General features: G+C 33.3%; 1 protein-coding gene across 5 annotated transcripts in view; it reads left to right on the forward strand.

Annotated features, from left to right (window-relative positions):
- LOC124362635 (serine-protein kinase ATM) overlaps positions 1 to 27,265 on the forward strand; it is a 132,802-nt gene that overhangs the window by 44,255 nt on the left and 61,282 nt on the right. For all 5 annotated transcript variants that reach the window (XM_046817309.1, XM_046817310.1, XM_046817312.1 and 2 more), the window contains exons 10-21: positions 1,571 to 1,737; positions 4,220 to 4,354; positions 5,877 to 5,981; positions 8,090 to 8,285; positions 11,021 to 11,294; positions 13,445 to 13,625; positions 15,337 to 15,581; positions 18,153 to 18,200; positions 19,265 to 19,440; positions 21,226 to 21,370; positions 22,853 to 22,998; positions 27,081 to 27,182. In XM_046817309.1, coding sequence (XP_046673265.1) covers positions 1,571 to 1,737; positions 4,220 to 4,354; positions 5,877 to 5,981; positions 8,090 to 8,285; positions 11,021 to 11,294; positions 13,445 to 13,625; positions 15,337 to 15,581; positions 18,153 to 18,200; positions 19,265 to 19,440; positions 21,226 to 21,370; positions 22,853 to 22,998; positions 27,081 to 27,182 — 1,920 coding nt within the window. The remainder of the gene's footprint in view (positions 1 to 1,570; positions 1,738 to 4,219; positions 4,355 to 5,876; positions 5,982 to 8,089; positions 8,286 to 11,020; positions 11,295 to 13,444; positions 13,626 to 15,336; positions 15,582 to 18,152; positions 18,201 to 19,264; positions 19,441 to 21,225; positions 21,371 to 22,852; positions 22,999 to 27,080; positions 27,183 to 27,265) is intronic.

The raw sequence follows: 27,265 nt of genomic DNA on the forward strand, positions 1-27,265 counted from the left end.
AACAAAGTATTGTAGAATCCGATAGAACACAACAAAAGTTTTACAAATCAATCCAATAAAGTTACTTCATCACATGTGTTACTATGTTACATGATAAAGTATCATATATTTGTTTACTCAGTTTGTTTACAAGTTAGTTTATTTTGCCATTTTCTGATTGCCATCATGGTTACCATCAATGTGAAAGTTTTAGACTTTTATTTGTCTTTAATTTGACTTTTGACTTTAAGTTTAGTTAAGTTTTTCCTTGGACTAAGCGGAAGCTATGTACCAAGTTCCAAGTATCTAGGACCTTACTATCAAGAGCTGTTGTACAGACAGACAGGCAACAACATGATTTTAACCCTCCATCAGGCGCTTAAAATTAGAAACACCATCAGGCGCTCACGGAGGTTTCCTCCAGGTTAGCGAATATAATGGATATCATAGTCGTTTAAACTGTTTTCATTTGTTTAAATATTCATACTGATTTAATTACAATATAATATATTCATTTTTAGAAATTAAATAAAAAATTACTCTCTTATGTAATGAATTTTCTAAATAAGAAATTCAAAATTTAAAAAAATGTTATTGTATAATAACAACATGATTTATTTTAAGGAATAATACAATTAATTGTAAAAATGTTTAACCTACTGTAATAATATATGGAAATTAACTTAGTTTTTAACTTCTTACAAAAACAACTTACTTAAATTCTTGAGATATTATACAATTGTAATGTCAATTATTACTCTAAAATCAAAATTTATTCTTTACTAAAAATTTTTTTAAACACTACACAAAGTTTAAAAAAATATTCCTTCTGGTTCTTATAACGACGATGTTCACACCATAAACAGTACTGAAATGTTCCCTAGCACACTGGTACTGTACTGACAAGTCTCTCGTCTTCATTCTCCATTTCACAAAATTCAAATAAAATATATTGTAAAACTTCAAAAGAAACCATCACAGGTCACACATTTAGGCGCACACGGATTATTACTCCATAAAAACTAAACACTATAAGGCGCTCACGGAGATTTCGTCCAAGCACTACAAACACAACATCGGGCGCTCACGGAGGAATCGTCCAGTCTCGCACGGAAGTAGACCTCATACTGACAGATTTTGACAAAGATAAGTGGGAGGCTATTGTTTCGCTTCCCCGAAAGATGCTCGTGAAGTACACTGCGGGAAACGACTGCCAACATCAGAAAAGTAGTACTATTTTTTAATAATAAAAAATACACGGAGGAAAACTCCGTTTAGCACCCGATGTAGGGTTACCTATGCTTTGTTGGGTACTTAATAAAATTATTTTTTATGTATGTTATCTACCATAATTGTTGTTGTAGGATTGGTTGCCTTAAATGATTCAATACTACAATACAGTTGTAATGTTTTACATTTAACTTATAAATAATCAAACTTAGTGTATCTAGAAGAAAACTTACATCTATATATAATATTGTGAATTGTAGTTTTCATTGTAAGGAACCACATGATTTTAAAATTAGATTAGGTTTCAATACAATATCTTTTTAAAAATATCATAAAGACATCTCTAATAACCTTTTTACAGATTTTTGTAATTGATTCAAGAGAAATGCTCGATATGAGCATGATATCAAACTTAAATGACACCTCTATGATGGAAGGAAATCCGACAAAGAGAATCAAACTGGAGACTGGAGTCCAAGCCATCCTCGACAAACTGGTCATGACTCAGCAACAGGATATGTGGCCTTGGTAAGTCTACTCCTCTCACAACTCATTTTACACTTATCAGTTTACTTCTTTGTAAATTGTTTATAGAAATTTCAGAATATCTGTCAATCAAATCTTTATTATTACATAAAAGTTATAGCATAGATACATGAAAAACTTTAAATAAAGACCCTGCAAATGTGCTTTTAATTAATGCTGTTCAGCCTCATCGATGATTTGTCTTTAATTACATCAGCTGAGTTAATCTATAGCCTTTTTAAGGGACTCTTCAGATTTGGAAACAGAAAGAATTCTGCATGGTCCAAGTCTGGTTTCAGGATTGGGAATGACAATCCTAGTGTTATTGAATGATTGTGAATTGAACATCGTAGAATGGATAGGCACATTGTCATGGTGCTGCACCCACTCCCCTATCTTGCCATAGATCAGGTCTCATCCTTCTTACGGTCTCATGTAAATGTTTGAAAGTTTCAAGATTACTAAAAAAATGTCTCATTTATGGAAGAAATTCATGGTGGACAATGTTCTTCTAGTCAAAAAATGTTCTTATAGTATTACAATGACAAAAACTTTGGGTTTGACTTGACACATTTATTTTTAGTATCCCATTGTGATTGCATCTTGGACCTTTGTTCCATACCATACCTTTAAAGTTACATCTCCTTCTCAGCAGAGACACTTTACAAAAAGTTCTCATAATTTTTTCAGTTAAAAAAAGGAATAATGAAAAGACTTACTAATTGTATTGAAACAAATTAGATCCGCTTATTTTTCTTATTTCCAATCAATTTCTAGATATGGTTTGATATTTTATGGAAACTGCACCAGGGTAGATGAAATTATATATATATATTCATTTTGCAGAAAAAGTTATCAGTATCTTATGTGGTGTTAGTTTTTTGGAACATTGTAAACCTTTATTTATAAACTTAAAAATTCAAACTATTTTCAGTTTATGCATATATGACTTAGTTTTTTATGCTTTTCTTGATCCTAACAATATTAAGTTTGCTGATCATAGCTATAATATTAGGCAAGTAGGCTTACTACAATCAATTTCTGCAGACTAGATAAAACAATTAATCGTTACGTGGTGGTTTCACTAAAAATTTACAATAAATTATGTCATTTTATAAATATATACCCTGATAAAGTTTTTTACAATAGATTTTATAATTATTGTCTACGGAACAACCCTTTTTATTCTGTTGCCGAGTATTTTTTTTTTATCCCATATTAATTTATAGTTAAAGTTAACTTAGGATATTTTTTGTAGTATTTATGTATGTGTTTATTTTTTGACTTGGCTACTAGCTGTAAACTGACTTTGTCGATGAGTGCAAAAACTTAATAGGGCAATAAATATTATTACTATTATTATTTCAAAAATAGCCAATTGTATGATAACGTTCACTCTAACAATACATTGTCAGTGTGTGTTGTCATCCTGAATGTGTGTCATAGCCAATTGTATGATAACGTTCACTCTAACAATACATTGTCAGTGTGTGTTGTCATCCTGAATGTGTGTCATAGCCAATTGTATGATAACGTTCACTCTAACAATACACTGTCAGTGTGTGTTGTCATCCTGAATGTGTGTCATAGCCAATTGTATGATAACGTTCACTCTAACAATACATTGTCAGTGTGTGTTGTCATCCTGAATGTGTGTCATGTTCTAATGATACCTGTTCTTTTGATCTTTAAGACCTCACATGACAGCACAATCGATTAATACATTCATTCCTGAAAGGTTTAGCAACATATGAAATGTTTATGAAAAAGTTTAGTCTAGCTTAAAGCGAAACTTGACACAAATTTTGATTGTATTAATCATTATGAAGTAATCAAGTACGAAAAATGTTAATTTAATTTCAGTAGCTAGCTTTACTAAATTATTCAGCTCACAATGTCCTACACATTTTTATTCCTAAGGTATTTAATTTAATTTTTATGTTCAGTTTGGGTCCTATAAAAATAATTCTGCAATGAGGAAATCTTCAGTGATATAAAAACGGAAACTAGAATAGAGTCTAAGATACAATCTCGATCAATATTGTCAAACAGGTTGTAACTGTAGTAAACAAATTTAATTATTCAAGATCTGTTCCTATAAAGATTCTGAACCTTTGAATCGTAGATTATAAAAATGCTTTATTCAGTTACATAATGTATATAAAAATTAAAGTCTTAAAGTAAACTAATAACTAGATATGCATTTTTTTTAATAATTTGAGTTGTATTTGATAAAATATACTTAAACATTTGGTGACCAACCACCTTTAATACTATATTAAATTGCATTTATAACTTTTCTAGTAATAATTAAACACTATCATGGACATTCATTTTAAAAGACAATTTATTGTTGTTCAGTGATCTATAATTTTATTATATGTGTTTTGTGATAATTAATGTTGAGTGACCATTTATAATTCTCCTTTTTTCATTAAAAAAACTATATAAAATAGTATGTTAATGTTTTTGTCAATGTATTCAGGTTATCCTTACTCTCAGCTCTATCTAACAAACACCCAGAACTGATCGGTGAGACGGATGTTACATCTCTCCTCCAGTTTTGTGCTGAGCAACTTCAGACCTGCAAGGATAATACCACTATGGAAAGTTTATACAGGTACTATTTCCTTCTTTTACTATGCTTTATACCTTATTTCAGACATTGTAATCATCAATTTAATAAATAAAATACTAATACCATATTACATTATTGTTACAGAAATATCAAATATTATATATAAAATGCATTTGCAACTATTCTAACCTCTTGTATTGGATATTCTATTTGATCCAACATTGATGAAAACATTAAACCTCTCTAACTGGTAATAAAGTTTTAAAAATGTATCTATTGGAGCACAATTTATACATATTTTACTTACAAACCACATTATAAATATGCTTAAATACAAACATAATACAATTATATAATTTAAAAGAGGTAGGAAATTATTAGTATTATTTTATGGTAGAAGAGATTGTACTTGGTGTTTGCACCCTCTGTTTAGTTTTCCTAAGCTGTTTGGTCACAACATGATCTCATTGCACCATTCCAGTTTCTTTAGCAGTTTGTGAAATAGTCGACAAATCATTTATACTGTGCAGTGTTAGAAGGTACAATTATATCGCTTTGGTTTTTATGTTATCTAGATTGAAACGTAACAATGAGGGGAATTTAATGTTCTTTTAAAGTTTCTTTTGTTTTATGCCATACAAAGTTTTACAATCAAGCTTCCTATTTATTATATTGTATTTTTAAATTATAGACTACCTAAAAAATAAATAATGTGTAAAATAACACGTTCTAGGCCTTAAAGTTAAAATAACATGTTATAGTTTCGTTTTATAGTTCACAACAGGAAATTTCCCTGTGATTGCTACATCTGTGTAACCCAGTGGTCCCAGATATGATGAGACTCAAAGTGTCTTTGAATCAAGAATCTGTAAAAAATTGGATAAGAATTGCAGAAATACAAGTGATCCATAGAATAAAATCTAAGTTTCTTTTAGACATAAAAAACTGCTTTAAATGTTTAGAGAACATTAGATTGAAATCTATCTGTAATAACACTAAAATACTGTTGTTATTTTAATGCTGCAGCACCCAATTCCATAAAAAATAGAGAGGAATTTGTTTTATTGTAAAACTTATTTGTAAAAATAACTACCACAGTTTATTTATTCTGATGAATTAACTAGAAAGAAATGTACACACAAATATTGTATGCACATTTTATGAATTAGAACAGCCCACATCAAAATAGTTGATACATTTGAGGCGGTATTGCTATATCGCTGCTGACCACCACCTGTTTCCAGGTTTGGGGCAGATCAGAAATTTTGCATGTAAAACTGGCTGTAGTGTTGGTGCGGAGAGTAAAGGGGGGATTAAAATACAATGGCTAACGTAGGACCATTTTGGTGCAGCCAGCTCTAGTGTAAGTTTAGTTGAAAATTGACCGATTTTGATACTGATATTTAGGTGGAATTTAAATTCTTGCACTTTAAGTTTGACCAATTATTATCATCCTACTACAAAAATGGTCAAAACACTGATACACAATGGACTTTAATAAAATAATGAACATCTTGAAAACAACGCCTCCAAAGTTTTCATGAATGTGATACAAATGTTCCAGGTGCTGCAATGCTCTGCTGTACGTTGAGATCAAGAAGGACTCTAATTTGTTAGACACGAACAAGTTAATTGAATTGTGGAGTAGTATTTGGGAAACATGTTTGAGGTAATATTCACTTTTATTATGTCTAATTTTGTGATATTCTTTTTTAAGAAGTGAGGAAGTACTAGAATTTCTTGTAGTTAAAGTTAATCTTTTTTAATAAAAAAGTCTCAAAGACTAAGTTATCATCCTGAAATATCCACACCCACTTAAGTATTAAAGGAATGAGTGTTAAACACATTCACTGCGGATGACAAAATTACCAGCGACAGAAAATGCAGGAATTTTTGTTGTTTTTTTACTTACCCAAAACGGAGTCAGGATAGCCAAAAGGGTTGTCCAAGGTATCCCAGAAGCTTCGTTGGCCGGAACGGGTGACGTCATGTCCGTGCCGAGTCTGCTCGTCATCCGCACCGGGTGCCGGTCCCCATGTTGTATGTGCTCGCAGCGCACTAGGTTTCGGCACAAACACTCGTGAATTACACGTATATAGTACATGAATGACACGTAGATAGTACATCAATTACACGTATTGGGGTGTGGTGGCCCACTGGGGGTGGGGGACGCCGCCTTCACCGTCCCTAGAACTGTTCGAACTCGACTCATTGTCTTCATCAGATGAAAAATTATCGTCAATAACATTATCGTCTTCCTCCATTATGAGTACATACACTTACACAGTCAACAGACACTATAATCCACTCTCACAATATCGCAAAGCATACACAACAAACGAAAATGGCGAACCGACGACGAATCGCACCAACTGACTCACCAAAACAGACACACCTCGCTATGAGTGTTACAGCCTTCCCAGGCAACTGCTCAGCTCACACTGAGGCAATATGAAAGCAGCTGCCGTATGCCGAGCTCGCTCGTCCACTGCCCGGCGCACCATGTTCGCATGATGAGCATGCTCGTCACCCGCAGTGAATGTGTTAATGGGAGAATGAGGTGTGTTATAAGTAAATAATGGCCCAATAACAAATGACATCCAGTGATGGGAGTTCTACAGCTGTTTTGTGATGTCTGGACTAAAAGGGAACCTAAATAGCAATTAACACAATAACTCACCATAGTTGAGCGCAAGTCTGTTACATCTCCAGGTTTTGAAGTTGTACACTTTTACTGATTTTTGCTTACTTTTAGAAGATCAATTTTACTATGTGTCAGGTTTTCATTACATTAGACTAGGCTTGCCAGCTGCACATTCTTATAGACCCTTCCTGTATAAGTTGTCCTCCGATCTTGAACATTCTTGGCGATGAGCTGTAGAATTAATGGGGAGGTACATTAGTTTTTTCAGAGATCCTCTACAAATTTGTATTGTACTTCCCTATGTTTTCATATTATAGTGTTTGTTATATTGATCCATTTAATTTAACTTCCTGTATTCACAATTATTCTATTTCTATTTCATTATCCCTGGCCTTCACATTCCTTTTCAGTTTTAAACAAACATAGCACCTGTGCAGTTATTATTATCAGGGATCAGTACATCAAAAATTTAATTTTTAACTTTATAAATAACATAGTAGAGCATAAACTTTATGGAAAGATTAACACATTTGCTTACGCTATTGCTCCTGTCTTATTCCAATACAGATACATAGATTCTTGGAGAATTTGTTATTCACGTTGTCTTATTAGTAAAGCAAAGGCACCCTACTGAAATATGCAAGTTAATTTCAATATAACAAAATATGTAGTTAAACTGTGATTTTGTAACTTTTTAATACGTTTTCCAATTAAATAACACTCCACTTCTCTTAATTTAGTAACCTGTCCATTCCATTCAATTAGAAAGTAACCTGTCCATTCCATTCAATTAGAAAGTAAAGCAGCTCAAATACTTAGGTATATCATTAGATCCAAAATTTATTTTAGAAACCAACATTAATAATTTATATACAAAGGGGTACCCAAAAGAAACCAGAATTATTTTTTAAAAGCTATGTATTTCCAAACTTTTTATAAAAAAAATTTGATCTCCTTCAAAATACTCTCTATTAGATTTATGTTGGGTTAAATTTCACCAATAAATTATTTTTCAGTTACAAATGAAGGAACCCTCTCATTGAATGTAGTATTAAATGAAAGAGAGCATAACAATATTATCAAATTATAGTACTTACAAATCTGAAATTTTACAATTAATTGTTCTATTACAGAACTATAGGACTGAACTTGTGTGAAGAATGGTCCCATCTCCTGGTCCAACAACTGATCCTGGATACCAAACAGGTACCTGTAGACAAGCTGCTGGAATTGTACATCTCTGGAGCCATCCACAGGTCAAGGCATAGTATGGACACACTGCGTTGTTTGTCAACAACGTTCTGCCTTACTGAACGCCTCAGTGCAAAGGTAAGTCATACAACTTTGTTGTTACGAGGGTCGTCCAGAAAGTAAAGAACGTTTTGTTATAAGTCAATAAAAACAAAAGATAAGAGCATGAAAATTTATTTATAAATACTTATAAACTTACTCTATTTTTCTACAAAATCGCCGGAACTGTCAAGGCACTTGTTGTAGCGTGGCACCAGTTTTTCTATACCGACGTTATACTGTTCTGCCGCCAAGGAATGAAGCCACGTTTTTACTCCTTCTTTGAGGTCTTCGTCACCCAAAAAGTTTTTTCCGCCTAAAAACACTTTCAACTTTGGAAACAAGTGATAGTCACTCGGAGCCAGATCTGGACTATACGGAGGGTGTCCGAAGATTTGCCATTTGAAAGAATTGTGTTCTGCTTTGGTTCGTGCACTGCAATGAGGCCGAGCATTGTCGTGGATCAGCACCACTTTCTACGACAGCATTCCGCGTCGTTTGTTCTGAATAGCGCGGCGAAGCCGATGCAAGGTCTCGATGTAGTTGATTGTTTCCCCTCTCGGCATGAACTCCACATGGATTAGGCCTTTTCGGTCCCAAAAAACTGTTGCCATCAATTTCCTGGTGTTCAAATTTGGTTTTTCTTTCCTGTTTTTTGTTGATGAATTTGAGTGATGCCATTCCATTGACTGGGGCTTTGTCACCGTAAACTGCCTTAATTTGCCTATAAATTTCAATAGGTCGAACATTCTGTGCATTCAGAAACCGTATCACACTACGCAGTTCACACTTGGCGGGATTTTCAATTAACGCCGCCATTTTAAACTTTCACAGGAGACGCAAACGTGACCTCACGGTACCGCTACTCAGCTCACACTGAGGCAGAAGGTGTGGCTAACGAACAAGCTATCTACCGCGGTGGTGGGTGAACTGCGCCGCCCGTGATGCGCAATCGTTCTTTACTTTCTGGACGACCCTCGTAGTTAACGCTCTATCTGCCTAGTGAAGACTTTCACATTTCTGTAACTGACTGCCGTCTGACTGTGTACATGCTCTCACTCTTGTATTTGTTATAGTGTGAAATATGAACTTATGAACACTTTAATGGAGACAAAATATTGAAGAACAATAAAATTATAAATGTTAGAAAATAAAATAGTGTTATGTACATTTTTCTAATTTGTTAACATTCTCACCATGATGTTGTCGACCAGAGCAATACAACTTTGATTTTGTTGTGCTATCTTGGAGTGTTTGTTTGGTTGCCAGATAGTGTACATATATATTTTTAAATTTTTTTCTGCATGATAAAATTATCATGATGTATTACTGTAACATTTTTAAATAGTGCTAAAGTGAACAGAAAATTATATGTTTATAGTTGTTTTAAAATTTTTATAATATACACTTTTTCAGTTTTATGTGTATACCATTACATTTTTGTGCTTTTAAATAGCAAAAAATATTATACTCTCTAGAAGCTACATACTAATGACTAGATAATGGCTGATGTATATTTTTTAATTTTCTGAATATTTCTACATTTTTAACCCTCTAACAGGCAACCAACGAATCTTCCGTTGATTACTTTGTGTCTCAATCGACTGGCATCAGTGGAGATTGTGTTGATTTGCAGTGCTCGCTCTTGTCACACATTATATTACTGTTTGGGTGATTATCAACATGATTTATATACCACTGGAAACAGGAAGTAATGCTGAACATTGTAATAATGCCTTCTTTATTTCTCTATGTCAACTGTGGTGTCACAGTTAATACAAAAGTGATTTTCTTTATAGTGCTTCACCATCTATATCCGGTTGAGTACTGTGACAATGGTGTCGTTTATTTTAATTTTCTAAGATAAAATTGCATTAATTGAAATGGTTTGATAACCAGTTAAATGTTATTAAAATGATTTGTGTTTATATTTACATGTTAGTTATAAGCTTCCCTAGACTATTGCTAGTGAAACAAAATATTAGTTTTATTAGGCATTTATGTATTTCTATTTCTATTTTAAGTCTACAAAGAAGTAAATAATATATCTTACAACTTTTTATAGGTTTCTAAACTTTAACAATGTCTCAAGATTGTTGTGACAAGTCTGATGAACTATGCCAAAGTGTTTGTGCTATTAGCCATCTTAGAATTTTAAATTTATTTACCCAATTGTATTCCCTAGGTACAACTTACTCTTTATCATTTGATCACAATTGAAATTTTAAATTTGGACTTATGAACAAAAATTGTAATATGTATTTTATGATCTTTATTATATATCATATTGTTCTCTAGTTCATTATGAACAAAATAATACGAAATATATAGGTAGGTTAACAGTAAATAAAGAATTCTTAAAAATGTTATAAAAGTAGTATGCAAATCACGCAAAAACATCTGCCAAACATACTGCCAGTTAAAGCACAATCACCTCCAAATTTTGCAGTTTTCTCAGCGACTTTAAACAGACACTAAAGTAATTTATTTTTGTCAAAACAGAAATTTCAATTTATTTTTTAAAACAATCATAGACGAGTACAACTTGATTAGATTATTTTACATCTCTAGTTGCCTTTTTTAATAGTAACTTTGCACAAAGCATGAAAATGGTCTGCTGTAAAAAAGAAAAATGACAGCCATAAATGAAATAAAGTTAACTCTTGACATTTCATATAAAATTAATTGTGAAATTGTTCAAATTTTTAACTCCCTTAAACTTAAAACAATTAACCATTGAAAATGAACTAATAACCGAATCTGACTGTTCCTAGCAATGTAAAATTCTCCAAGAATGGATTTTACCCAGCCGAGAAGAATCTATACAAGATGACTGGAACTCTCTTCTTCCATGCACTGACTTGATAGCTAAATTATTGTTAGCACTCTCGATAAAGAACAAACTTTATGAAGTAACAAATAATTCACCCGTATCGTCCATGGATGATTTTGAGAAACACTACATCACTACTTCTTTTGAGGATGGGCTGTTGGTTGAAAGAAAATGTGCAAAACCAACATCAACAGAGGATGCCCCAAAACAACTTGGTGAGCATTTTGTACTTTAACTATGACTATAACTATTACTATAACTTTAACTGTACTTTTTTTTTTTGTGTACTTTAAAGTGGTTGATTCTCAACATCATCATAGTTATGTGATAGTATTAGGTTTGCTTGTTAGATAATTGATAACCGAAAGTATGCCTTGTCCCATGTATATATTTGGTTATAACTAATTTAATCTTGGATAAGTAAATGGTTTTATGAAATGTTAAATTATAAAAGTGTCATCTGTCCTCATACACTTTTCTCTGTTAAAATTTTGGAATATAAAAAGACAATTTTACAGTTTTTTTTTAATTAATGAATTTTGCTTAAAATGTGGAATAAACAGTGGATGAGAAAATATATATAGACTCCATAATATGTCTTAGCCATAAAGATTGAGTGAGAGGCTGCATCATTTTGTAAATACAATAAGGACACAATTAGTGTAAAACCCCTATTAAACTCTAAATTTCTCAGTTTAACTGTTTATGTTGTTAATAAATTAACCCTTCAATACGAGGTCTGTCCAAAAAGTACCCGACCACCGACCAGTAGGCAGCCGCGGCGTATCCGACTGGCTCGAACCGGTTATTGGAGGGGAGGGGCGAACCTACTCCTTCCCATATTAGGCATTGAATACGATCCGGTCACTCAGTGAGTCACAGCACTCTGTTCCGTACAGTACTGACGTGTGTGTGCGTCGCATTTCAATATGACTGAACGTGTTGAGCAGCGCATTTGCATTAAATTTTGCCAAAAACTTGGCCATTCAGCATCAGAGACGATTACTATGATATGGAAAGTTTATGGTGACGTGTCTATGGGTGATACACAAATAAAAGAGTGGTTAGGCGGTTTAAAAATGGCCGCATATCAGTGGAGAGTGATAACCTATCTAGCAGGCCTTCAACGGCCAGAAACACTGAAAATGTTGAACGTGTTCGTGCAGCAATTAATGAAAACCGTCGATTGACTATCCGAGAGCTGGAAGAAGATTTAGGAATACCAAAATTGTCAGTTTGTAAAATTTTACACGAAGATTTAAAAATGAACCGTGTTTCGGCAAAATTTGTTCCTCGGCTGCTGACAGAAGACCAAAAGAACTGTTGACTTGATATCACACAGGACAATCTGGATTTGATAAAAAGTGACCCAGGGCTATTTAAAAAGTTATTACTGGTGATTAGTCATGGGTTTATGGCTACGACCCTGAAACAAAGGCTCAATCTTGACAGTGGAAAACTCGCGAAGAGCAACAGCTGATAAAAGCAAGACAAAGTCGAAGCAATGTCAAGACAATGCTGACAGTTTTTTTTTTGACCAGGACGGCGTTGTTTATCACGAATATGCTCCAAGAGGTCAGACAGTGAATAAGGAGTATTATCTTGAGGTCCTAAGGCGGCTACGAGATGCAGTGCGAAGGAAACAACCTGAACTGTGGACAAGCCGTGACTGGATCCTGCACCACGATAATGCGCCAGCTCATTCCTCAAATCTTTTTCAGCGTTTTTTGGTCAAACACGACATCAACCAACCGAAAGCCTCCCTACAGTCCTGACATAGCTCCTTGTGACTTCTGGCTATTTCCGAAATTAAAAATTCCTTTTAAAGGAAAAAGATTTGACGATGTTGAACAAATAAAACAAAATGCGACGAAGGACCTGTTAGCCATTCCGTAAAATGAATTTAAGGAGTGTTTCCGGAAGTGGGAGGAGCATTGGAATAAGGTAGTGGCTTGTGGAGGGGAGTACTTTTAAAGGGACCAGATTGCCGTTGCCGCAGAGTAACGTCAGTTCATGCCAGATGTCAAGGTCAGACACTTTTTGGACACACCTCGTATGGTTTCAAGTGTCTGTCTGGACAGCAAACTCATCGCGCTGGCTGAGGTGGTTTCATGAATGCCACGTGTAGACCATATTTCTCTGCTATTTTTTGGTGACAGTCGGAACTATTTCAAGCAGTTATTTATTTCACTAGATAGGGGACAAATACTTCTATCTTTTTGTCATTATTATCGGTTTCCATATTTTCCTGCACTAAAGGTTTAATGAGATATAGACACATTCAAAGATGCAATTTAATAATTAACACTGGTTATTTAGTAAATAATGAGAGTACTAATAATTAAATTCAAAATGTTTTGTTTAGTATTGCAGGACAATGAACTGCTAGAACATATGCTAACTGTACTGACAAGGGAACATTTTGTGACCAAAGAAAAGTCTACACCAGGAACCAGCGCTGCTGTTCACATGTTCACTGTACACTCTGGTCTTCTGTTTCATGTGATAACTATGGCACAACAGTGGGGCCTCTCACTGGATGATAGGTAAACACTGATTCACAAACTACTTATAAATTTCATTTTCAGTTTGTGATTGGAAAACTAACTATACATTATATACTTTTAGTTCGGTAGATTGAAATATTTTTGATTATGAGATGGAGTCAGAGTTTCTGGAATATTGTTGTTACATATATTCAGGCAGGGACAAGGGGAAATTTCTCTACTTACATTTGGTAGTATTCCTGGTAAAAGTGTTTAGTAAACATTCTTTACATTACTTCCATTGAATACGTGTAGTTTTCTGACAAAAGCCTGTGTTTACTCATTACATTTTTTAATTTTCTTAATCTTAATTTTTGGTTTAAGCGTCATTAAGAAATGTCTCACCACCCATTATTTTTTCAAGGTTTCTTAAATAACCATTATTACATTACTATGAGAATAGACATATATTAAGTTTTACCATTCTTCAGGCTGTGCTTACTATTGTTCAACTCTGTTAACATAATATTTTTAATATCCACTTGAAACACTCGCCATGTAATGTAAAGCTACCACACTATTAATTACAAGTTCAATCTAGCTCTATAAAATATATTTAAAAAAACTTCATATAAATATGATTTTTTGTTAGTTTCTGTTACAAAGAGTAAAAGTGTAACAAAATATAATAGCACATGTTCTTTTCAGTATTTTTCTGTGTTTCACATTATATTGAGTATAGGGCCTGTCTAAAAACTATTTATCTGGTGATAGGCTATTAATTTTTAAATTCTGCATAAAATTGTAATGGGATTTTAGGAATGCTCTTTTAATGTGACTGTTTTAACCATCCCAGAAATAGAGAAAGTGACTGTAACTCAAAATATTCAAACGATTACTGATTGTGAGATTATAAGAAAAGAAAACAATAGCGTTAATTATTTAAAATTCAACCCTAACAACATTTTTGTATCTAATTCTATTAAGAAGTATCTGCAGATCGAAATAAAAAAATAAGTGTTTTAAACAGTGTTTGATCATTCATAAAGTCTATTAATTATACTGAAAACACAATGTATTTTTTTTAGTATTGGTAGTTAAAATTTAAAATGTCCAATTTCACTTGAAATAATGCTCAACTTTGAACTGCAACTATTTCTGAACAAATAATTGAGGTTCTCCTTTGAAAATATTGCGTTATGGATTGGTAATTTTATAAGTTATTTTAAAGCAATATATCTCAAAATCATTGCTATATTCTGTGTATTCTGGTAATCCTTTCACAAGTACATTCAATTAAAATGCTAACATTTGCAATCATCTCAGTTAGAAAAGCTGTTACATCATGTTTCAAGAACTACCTGTCCTCTTCTTCAGGTATCAGAACCTAAGAGATGGGATTAATTATGCATTTAAAATTGAAACTTGGTGATCAACATGTCAAAGTCAAACTTGATTACAGGAAAAAGTTGTTAATTGAGAATTAATTATATGGCTAAAATTCTAGTACAAGTCTGGAGAAACAGGAACCATGCATCTAGCAAGTTTTTAAATCCCTATTTAATTTATGTTCTTCAAACACATTGATCGTAATTAGAACTTGATATGATGTAGTGTTAATAAGACAATAGAATACATTGATGGAAAGTATGAAGAGGAGTTTATTAATACTTGAGAACTGTGCTAAAACTTGATACTCACTTGACTGCACATGCATATCCAATGTAATTGTTTTGAATTGGTGGTTATAAAAATACTGTTTTTGTTTTAGATTAGAAACTTATTTATACGAATCGTGTAATGCGGTGGCAGCAGCTGTTGAGAGCGTTCTCACTAGAAAAACTGAGATCCCTGTAATAACTGGTGTATTAGAACGCTTGGTTAGCCTTTTCCAGCTGTTTTCAACTAATGATATTCCCATATGCCGTAACCTAGTCAAACGTCTTGGCACAGATTACATCATCCAGGCTTGTAGTAAACTCACTGTTGTGTCACAACGAACCCATCAACCTACAAGTAAGTGAAATAATAATCTAGATTAATCTATTATATATCATTATCAATACTATTGAATCAGATTTCCTTCAAATCGTGACCTTTACCCATTTCTTAGATTAGCATGCTTTGTAGGAATCTCTTGATTTAGCAGTTCTATGGGCTTTACTGAATAACTTGTGCTTGAAATATCTTATGAGTTAAATGCTTTCTTTTGGATCTATAGAGTTCCAAAATTAGTTTTTTTAAATACTGTTTTTGTTGCTATAACATAACTATTTATTGGAACACTACAAAATTCGAATACCTGGAATTGGAATCAGTTTTTATGCAATCAGTTTTATGTTGAATAAAAAAATTGAGAATGTTTTCTCAAAAGTGAGATTTGCTGCAACTTTTAAGAAGCAAAAATTAGAATAAAATTAGTTTTGATCAAGAATATGAAAAATATTAGTTTAGTATTTAATTTTTGAGCTATTGCAAACTATTTTGGAGGAGATTTGATTTGAAATTGTAAGCTCTTGGCCGAGTGGTGAATTTCTATGATACATGTAGAAAACACTTAGAGCTAAAGTTCATTGTTGCTTCATCTACCTCATTGATTGACCACACATTGCATTTTCTTACTGTAACAAACAATTTGACTGGATATACAAGTAAAAAAATAAATGTATTATATTTCTATTGTTTCAGGTATTGCAATATCAATTCCATTTTTCTTATTTTAGTCTATTGAGTATCATGAACTTGTTCAACTCTTGTCTTGTATGAATAAAATTCAGTAATATGAACGTGGTTTTTCTTTAGTTTTAATCACTATATTATGAATATATTTGTTTTGCTTTCAGTTAATGTTAATTGGCACACTGTTGCCAGACATTCAGTCAGTAAAAAATTTTCTTTATTACTGTGTCATCAACATTCTTAGCACAATAACTATATGAAGAGCTTGAGTAATTGTAATAGATTAAAGTATTCATGTAGTCCTGACGCTGTCCATATGGTAGTACTCACAATTGGAATGGGTTTTATTGTTTTGTTGTTTAGGGTTCAAATACACAGATAGCGATGTGAAACTATCAAACAAACGTTAACATGATACAGATCAGATCACGCTTGTGCATTTTATTCCATTCATTGTTTTCGATACTTCATGTCACGTCCATATTTGTCCTCCAAGGACAAGGATACAATTTTGGAAACTTTTAATAATATATATTGATAGTGTAAGCAAATCCTGTTTAACAGGTACACCCAGTCTCCTTAATTTTTAAGCAAACTCTGTATTCATTTTTGAAAGAACTTGGTCCTAGCAAGAGGAATATGACTACCTCTTATAAATATCCGCAAGGGTAGTTGTAGGGTTATCGTACAAAACTTGGCTCTGAAGATCCGGAATTAGCGAAGTGGATACCCTGGCCACTATGAGATATTTGACTCTCCATGTCAAGCCTGCAGTCTGAGGCTGTCTCAACATTATTTTTTATCAATTCCAGAATGTACATCGTGTGTGTATAAAAACAAAATATTACGTTCTCTTAATAAATAAACAGGGAATGTGGAAATGAAACAGAACAAAAATCTCCACACTAAGCTAAGTTTCCACACTTAGATGGTTGTTCATCGCACAATATGCTTAAATGTTGTAAAAATCCACAAATTCCGCTTTTGTCAAAATTCTACAACAAAAATGTAAATTTCTCTTCTGCCTTTAATTAAACAAAGGTCTAGCCCAAACTTAAAGATGAAAGCTTTAGCTTAAAAATGTACTTATTTGATACATAAAACCAGTAAATAGACCCCTCATGTATTCAATGTCAACAGTTTCAAGTTTATTGAAAAGGGTGATTTAAAAAGATTAATGGGTCATTGTGATTAGCATAGCTTTACAATAGTTAGACAGTAGAGGTTTATAGAAGGAAAAGAAAGTAATCTTTAGCAGTCATAAGTTTATTGAATTTATTATTGATTGGACTGTCAGGCGACATAACCTTATTTTACACAATATTAAAGAAACTTAAGTGTCATAGGAAAGTCAAAAACAAAGACAAGAAAAATTCTACGTTAGGAGAATTCTCTTGTCACAACAGCTTACCTCACTGTGCAAAACAATCAATCTACATTGGTAGACCTTCCTAAAAATTCATGAGACCTACATGGAACAAAAGTTGAAAATGGAGAAGACTAGTGGTCTAACAATAAAACAATTTTATATTGTAGACAAATATCTCAAATAAAATTATATAATGATGACTGACGTATTGTATCAATCTACATTTGGTAGACCTTCCTAAAAATTCATGAGAGCTACATGAAACAAAAGTTGAAAATGGAGAAGACTAGTGGTTTAACAATAAAACAATTTTATATTGTAGACAAATATCTCAATTAGAAATTCTATAATGATGACTGACTTGTTGGAAAACGCCATGTGTAGTACAAATAATATTAGTTTCTTGATTTACGATAGACCTAATTTTTAATGTCATTACAATTCTCTTTCAATTGTTATGTAATTTGTATATCTGTGATACACAAATTATTACTACAGGTTAAAGGATTTTGTTTTTATAATGCATATTTTTATTTTAGGTGATTTTGATTTTGATGAAATGGACACTGCTTCACCAGTTAATTCAGGTTAGTTGGTATTGGAATTTGTTTGAAGTCTGTATATTTAAAATACAGTTTTGTAACTTTATTTTTTCAGCTGGTACTTGGATGAATTGTAAGTGGAACCCTCCTCAAAAAAAAAAAAAAAAAAAAAAAACTTCAGCAAACCATTGGAGTGCCTGTTTTTTGAAATTAAAGCTAGTCATCAATATTTCAGAATAGTGTATTACATGTTATATTTACCATAAAGTAGTGTAGTATTTATAAATAATATATCTTATTATATAATTGTAAAATTAAGTTTTCATCAAAATCTAAATTGTTTGCAGTTAAAACTATCAAACATTTAGTTATTGTTATTAAATTGAGAGAACTTTCACAAACTTACATTTATTCAAAATATTGCTTACAAAAACTAAAACACTATAAATATTATTTTTTTTTTAAAGCACTACTGGAGATGTCCCAATGATTTATTGTTTTTTTAAATGATTATGAATAAATACTGCCAGTCAATTCCTGCAACAGCGCTCCTGAAACTAGGATAATCAAAGTATAAAAGTTTAATTTAATTTATTAGTATCTTTCTTCTGCAGATTAAGAGTAAAAAGGGCCATGTAGCTCTAGCTTTGTCTGTATAAACAAATAAACGATTTGTCATGTAATTTTTTAAGATTACTGTATCATATCATAAGTAGGACTAGTGAGAATATATGTTTTTGCCTTCACAATTGCACCTAATTGTTGCCCAGAGTTTTGACTGAAGTGAAGTGATAAATGACTCTATTATAGGTGAAGTTAGAACTATGAAGTCCTTTACCGCACATCACTGTGACTGTGACATGTTTTCATTTATGATCACTTCCTCTAACAACATTAAATATTTTGCAGTGTTGATACTATATCCTGCTTGCCTACAGCTCTTTTTGCATATAAACTGTATTAAAATTAGAAAAATCTCGGTGGTAAAAACAAGTTGTCTAAAGGTTTTATCCTTAAGTTATAACAATTGTTTACATTCAGCTATATAAAATACTGTATAAAAAATTGTATTTACCTGGCATAGTAAAAATAAATGTTTATATTTTTAGATGAAACTTCACCGTTTGACAAAGAAAGTATTTTTGGATGGTCCCAAGTCCAACTGCAAGCCTACAGAGTGATGCTGGAGTACTGGAAGTGGGGTTCGGGAGATCTTATGTCCAGATGGCTGAAGTTGCCTGTGTCTAACAACAAGGACATCAGCTCGTCCTGTGCCTTACAGATGGTACTGTGTCTGTCTGCTGCTAAGCATAATCAATCAAAATTATACGTTTAAAACTATTGCACAACATGTACATGTTGTGCTGTTTCTTGGCATTAAAACAATCGTTCTATTAGTACACTACTTTTAATAATTCGACACAGTTTTCATTGTAACATAGAAGATTGGTATCTTTAGTTTACTGAGAACATATGAAAGTAAATACATTGCACTACTGTATTTATGCAGTACACTGTGTATTTATATTTCTACTGTAATATAACTATATGTATTGTATGAGTTTAACACCAATTACAGGCTCTAAACCGTGTATAAAAAAAACTTAAGCCAAAAATACTAAAAATAACATAACACTATAAAAGATGAACACAAGAAAACTAACAATCAAATATATATATATCCAGTATTGTAACTTTTTGGTCACAATGGAAAATAAGATGTGGATCCAGTTCATTATCGACCAGTTGAGACATATACCGATAACAAAAAAGAAAGCAGCACCTTGTGTGGTTTTGTTTTTCTAAAGAAGATCCCTAACGGAGCTGGGTCCCGGCGAACTCTCTCACATGCTAAATATCTGCCTCTGAAATAATTTTTAACTCATTGAGTAGTATTCACCCATGTATTCGAGTAAAAGAAAAATATTTTGTGTGTCATTACGGATTATGATAGCCAAAAATATGGAGAAAAACACAGTTTTCTGTTTAAAATTTAAGCTTTCTCCACTTTAATTCATCATTATTTCAAAAGTAAAGTCAGTACAAACAATTCTTATACCTCTTTTGTTGTCTCTTGAAGAATGACATACCAAAAATTGAGAGTTCTAAATAATAATTTAATAATTAATAATAAATAATTAATAATTTAAGGGGTAATTAATTTTTTTGTAAACCCTTATGAAATCAATTATTAATTATTATTTTGAGATTTTTAGAATACTGTATGATACTAAACATTCTGCATGTGAATACTGATTTGGATTTATACTTATTAGACTTGTATTTATTTATGGCAATATTTTGTACTAAATGTCTTTACTTGTGAATGTGGGTGCACATCAAACAAGGTACAGTCACAACACTGAATTGTAGACATGCTGCATTTAGCCTGACCTGCCACTGTGCTGTGAGTGTGGTATAATATGCCATAATAATAAAACACACCTACTTATCATGTATGTCACCCCTACAGCTGGGATGGAAAGAATTTTTGCCTGTTTGATTTGGCAACGACGAATATTAGTCGACGAATTAGACAAGTACAGTTATTTAAATTTGAGGTATTTAAGATCATATAACTTGCAAATTATATACGGCAGTCTTCAGTTTTTATTACACTTTAGTTTAGGTTATTAAAACTCAACACATGCTTTGATAATCTTCCCTTATTAACATAGTGTGGTAGCAATCAATAAGCACTACTGTAAATATATGATTTGATTTAGTTCATAGGAACACTACTAGGGACATTAATTTATTAGTTTAAAACTGTCAGGTGTCGTGTAGTCAGTCAGCTGATCAAAACATTTAAATACGGGTTTGAAAATTGAATGCAGAAGAGGTTTTGCTCTCGAAACATGTTTGGTAGTAAAGAGGTTGATTATGATTTTTAGTAAGAAAATTGAGATTTTTTTCTTTTAATAACACTTTTTTAAATTAAATTATTTTTTCATATAGGTTAGAAAACTTGCATACAACTTTATACAATATTTTATTTGAAGGGGTGGTGTTATCTTAGTTATAAGATGCATTTTACCACTTTTGACTGATTTGTTATTTGCATTTACAGGCATTTAATGCCGCCAAACTGGTTTGTTCTATGCCTTCTGTTGAAGAGGATGTATTGGAAGAGTTGCTGAATACCCTTCAAAGTCTTTGTCGCAAGTGGCATGCTAGTGATATAGCAATTATTGCCATCATTAATATTTTTAAGGGTAAGTGTATCATTAATCCCATAATTGATGATATTTGATTGTATTAAATATTTTCATCCTTACAAATTAATGAATGTATTCAATTATTTAATATTAAGCAATGTGCCTACAAAGCGGTCTTCGTTCTTGGTAGTCCTCTAGTAAATGTATGTGTGTATATACTAGTGTTCCAAGAGTTTCCACCCCCTTGACTTTAACTTTAAAGCGGTTGAGAGTGTTCAAATCTCCTTGAAGAATATGTAATAAACCAGAATGTTAGGTTTGGGACATCTCAAACGATTTGAATGAGATAACCCATCAATTAATATTTCAAAGGTTTTCATAAAACCAAAACAACAACTCAAAAAAAAATAATTACTGACAACTCAAACCAAATTGGGTAACTTTTGAGCGAAGTTAAAATTTTAACTTAAGTTAGACACTGATGGATATATTCACTGATAGAGATTATTCTTCTTTTATCTAGACTTTTAAAACGAGGTGTCACACATTGAGTTGCTGTTGAACATATTACCTGCTTCCAACAAAACTATGTACAAATAAGGCAATTATTTTATAATTATTGTACTTTAAAACTAAAATATCTGCTTTACAACAGTATGTAATTATCTTAATTAAATTAAATTACATTACGTAAACGAGCTAAAGTGATACTTGGAAAAACAAAAACTCATAAAGGATTAACAAAGATTTTTAGGTTCTTAATGTCAATTTCTCTTATTATTTGAACAATGTTCTATTACTATTGAATTAATTTCCAAGTGATTATATTCTAGTGTAAATGTACAAAAAAGATTAATTTGACCTTGTAATGCTTCTGTTTAGATATGCCTCACCATATACACTGGTCTGAGGATTGTCAGGCGAACTAAATGGTTCAGTTTTACCTTGTAATGCTTCTGTTTAGATATGCCTCACCATATACACAGGTCTGAGGATTGTCAGATGAACTACATAGTTCAGTTTACCTTGTAATGCTTCTGTTTAGATATGCCTCACCATATACACAGGTCTGAGGATTGTCAGGTGAACTACATAGTTCAGTTTTACCTTGTAATGCTTCTGTTTAGATATGTGCCACCACATACACAGGTCTGAGGATTGTCTGGCGAACTACATAGTTCAGTTTTACCTTGTAATGCTTCTGTTTAGATATGTGCCACCACATACACAGGTCTGAGGATTGTCAGGTGAACTACATAGTTCAGTTTTACCTTGAAATGCTTCTGTTTAGATATGCCTCACCATATACACAGGTCTCAGGATTGTCAGGCGAACTACATAGTTCAATTTTACCTTGAAATGCTTCTGTTTAGATATGCCTCACCATATACACAGGTTTGAGGATTGTTGGCAGGTGAACTACATAGTTCAATTTTACCTTTTAATTCCTCTGTTTAGGTATGTGCCACCACATTTACAGGTTTTAGGATTGTTATGTAAACTACATAGTTCAGTTTACCTTGTAATGCTTCTGTTTAGATATGTGCCACCATATACATAGGTCAGAGGATTGTCAAGCGAACTACATTGTTCTGATTACTGGTGTACTGAAATTTGTAAAGAAGAGAAAATATGGACCACATGTGTCCACTCAGTTTGTGGAGCTTCTTGGTCTTATTGCAGTGGTTAGTATAGAAATTGATGGTTGTTTGAATATTTAGGAATACGTTTAAGTAGGATAAGGTAGATTTAATCTCCAACCCTATATTTGATGTGGCCACATCATCTTGTGATTTATTTTTGCCTCTGTATCTGACATTCATCGCCAATTAAACAATATTTATGAATAATTTAAACAATATTGTTGATTGATGTGGGCAGAGGGCATTTCAGTCTGTAGTGTTTAATGCACACATACTTACTCAAATAATTAGCAACTTTCCTATTGGGAAGCAGTAACAAAATTATTAAAATTATAAAAATACTTAAAATGTCTACTGTACAGTAACATTTCTTTTTTTATAACTGATTGAATGAATTTTCTGATTTGTGAGGTGGTCAATTATTTGTATTAAATTATATTAAATAAATAAGCTGAAATAAAACCTTGTAAACATACAACTCCTAGAGGGGGCTTAAATTTGAAAAAGTACTTTATGTTCTTAATGTCGGTTTCCCTGATTATTTGAATAGTGTTTTATTACTATTCAATTTATTTCCTAGTGATTATATTATAAAAGATATGTCCAAAAAGTGAGCTTAGTTTCTATTCCTATATGCGGCACCACTGCTATCACAGTTCCGTTCATGCGCAACAGTTATTATGATTGAAGGAGAAGAAACGTTCGCCATTTTGAGATTGCTGCTGCCAATGTGTGCTTTGTTGTGCTTCTTTATAATGTCAGCGTTAATTGAAAATTCCGCCACAATGATCACATCTGTGATTCTTTTTCCTACACGCATGAAATCTTTCCTTGGTGGTCAACACTTCGACAAAGATGATGAACTGAAAGAACATTTTACCACATGGTTGAAACACTGGTGGCCACCTTCTCTGAAGATGGCATAAAAAAACCTTATGCCAGTTGATTACGTGTGCCCACATAATTCTGGAAGATTGTAGAAAAGTAGTTTTAAGAATTGCAGATTTTTGTACAATAAATATTTTTTCTGTATCTGTACCCGTTTTTTTATATATAACCAAACGGAACTAACTTTGTAAACATACCTCGTATTTATAAATCTATTAAAAAAGGACTGAAAATGTTAGTTTTACCTTGTAATGGTTCTGTTTAGATATGTGCCCTCACATACACAGGTATGAGGATTGTCAGATGAACTACATAGTTCAGTTTACCTCGCAATGTTTCTGTTTAGATATGTGCCACCATATACACACGTCTGAGGATTGTCAGGCGAACTACATAGTTCAGTTTACCTTGCAATGCTTCTGTTTAGATATGTGCCACCATATACACACGTCTGAGGATTGTCAGGCGAACTACATAGTTCAGTTTACCTTGCAATGCTTCTGTTTAGATATGTGCCACCACATACACAGGTCTGAGGATTGTCAGGCGAACTACATAGTTCAGTTTACCTTGCAATGCTTCTGTTTAGATATGTGCCACCATATACACACGTCTGAGGATTGTCAGGCGAACTACATAGTTCAGTTTACCTTGCAATGCTTCTGTTTAGATATGTGCCACCATATACACAGGTCTGAGGATTGTCAGGCGAACTACATAGTTCAGTTTACCTTGCAATGCTTCTGTTTAGATATGTGCCACCATATACACACGTCTGAGGATTGTCAGGTGAACTACATAGTTCAGTTTACCTTGCAATGCTTCTGTTTAGATATGTGCCACCATATACACACGTCTGAGGATTGTCAGGTGAACTACATAGTTCAGTTTACCTTGCAATGCTTCTGTTTAGATATGTGCCACCATATACACACGTCTGAGGATTGTCAGGTGAACTACATAGTTCAGTTTACCTTGCAATGCTTCTGTTTAGATATGTGCCACCATATACACAGGTCTGAGGATTGTCAGGTGAACTACATAGTTCAGTTTACCTTGCAATGCTTCTGTTTAGATATGTGCCACCATATACACACGTCTGAGGATTGTCAGGTGAACTACATAGTTCAGTTTACCTTGCAATGCTTCTGTTTAGATATGTGCCACCATATACACACGTCTGAGGATTGTCAGGTGAACTACATAGTTCAGTTTACCTTGCAATGCTTCTGTTTAGATATGTGCCACCATATACACACGTCTGAGGATTGTCAGGCGAACTACATAGTTCAGTTTTACCTTGCAATGCTTCTGTTTAGATATGTGCCACCACATACACAGGTCTGAGGATTGTCAGGCGAACTACATAGTTCAGTTTACCTTGCAATGCTTCTGTTTAGATATGTGCCACCACATACACAGGTCTGAGGATTGTCAGGTGAACTACATAGTTCAGTTTACCTTGCAATGCTTCTGTTTAGATATGTGCCACCATATACACACGTCTGAGGATTGTCAGGCGAACTACATAGTTCAGTTTACCTTGCAATGCTTCTGTTTAGATATGTGCCACCACATACACAGGTCTGAGGATTGTCAGGTGAACTACATAGTTCAGTTTACCTTGCAATGCTTCTGTTTAGATATGTGCCACCACATACACAGGTCTGAGGATTGTCAGGCGAACTACATTGTTCAGTTTACCTTGCAATGCTTCTGTTTAGATATATGCCACCACATACACAGGTCTGAGGATTGTCAGGTGAACTACATAGTTCAGTTTACCTTGCAATGCTTCTGTTTAGATATGTGCCACCACATACACAGGTCTGAGGATTGTCAGGTGAACTACATAGTTCAGTTTACCTTGCAATGCTTCTGTTTAGATATGTGCCACCACATACACAGGTCTGAGGATTGTCAGGTGAACTACATAGTTCAGTTTACCTTGTAATGCTTCTGTTTAGATATGCCTCACCATATACACAGGTCTGAGGATTGTCAGGTGAACTACATAGTTCAGTTTACCTTGCAATGCTTCTGTTTAGATATGTGCCACCACATACACAGGTCTGAGGATTGTCAGGTGAACTACATAGTTCAGTTTACCTTGCAATGCTTCTGTTTAGATATGTACCACCACATACACAGGTCTGAGGATTGTCAGGCGAACTACATAGTTCAGTTTACCTTGCAATGCTTCTGTTTAGATATGTGCCACCACATACACAGGTCTGAGGATTGTCAGGTGAACTATATAGTTCAGTTTACCTTGTAATGCTTTTGTTTAGATATGTGCCACCACATACACAGGTCTGAGGATTGTCAGGTGAACTACATAGTTCAGTTTACCTTGCAATGCTTCTGTTTAGATATGTGCCACCACATACACAGGTCTGAGGATTGTCAGGTGAACTACATAGTTCAGTTTACCTTGCAATGCTTCTGTTTAGATATGTGCCACCACATACACAGGTCTGAGGATTGTCAGGTGAACTACATAGTTCAGTTTTACCTTGTAATGCTTCTGTTTAGATATGTGCCACCACATACACAGGTCTGAGGATTGTCAGGCGAACTACATAGTTCAGTTTACCTCGCAATGTTTCTGTTTAGATATGTGCCACCACATACACAGGTCTGAGGATTGTCAGGCGAACTGCATAGTTCAGTTTACCTTGTAATGCTTCTATTTAGATATGTGCCACCACATACACAGGTCTGAGGATTGTCAGGCGAACTACATAGTTCTCGTTATTAATGTGCTCAAGCGGGTAAAGAAGAGAAAGTATGGATCACATGTAGCTACACAGTTTGTGGAGCTCCTTGGTTTTATTGCATTGGTTAGTATAGAATTCCATCGACATTTGAATATCACTCTATGACTAAGTTACAGTGGTATAAGATAGACTTAATTTTTTAACCCAGAATCTGATGTGGCCACATCTTCTTGTGATTTATTTTTGTTTTTGTGTCTGACGTGCATCGCCAAGTAAACAACTATTATGAATGAATGAAACAATATTTTTGGTAATTGTGGAAATAGGGCATTTCAATGTTTTGGTTTAGTTTGTACAAAATACTACAAATAATTATCAACTGAAATATTTGCGAAACAGTAAAATAATTATTAAAAGTTTAAAATGAAATAACAAAATGCCTACTATACAGTACCATTTGTTTTTTTTTTTTTATTTGGAATGATAAATGATTGAATGAATTTGCTTATTGGTCAGGTGGACAAGGCAGCCAACTGGAGCACAAGAGTTACAGACGATGGTTCTGTTCGACCTCTGGCGCATGAGCTCCTCTTTTTTATTACCTCACCCTTCTATCAGGTTGGTGCAGTGCATGATTTGAATGTGTCTTGTCAAAATTAAGAATTATTATTTTAGTATCCATTTGTGTCATTTACAGATTA

Source organism: Homalodisca vitripennis, chromosome 5 (genome assembly GCF_021130785.1).
Source record: "Homalodisca vitripennis isolate AUS2020 chromosome 5, UT_GWSS_2.1, whole genome shotgun sequence".
Lineage (NCBI taxonomy): Eukaryota > Metazoa > Arthropoda > Insecta > Hemiptera > Cicadellidae > Homalodisca > Homalodisca vitripennis.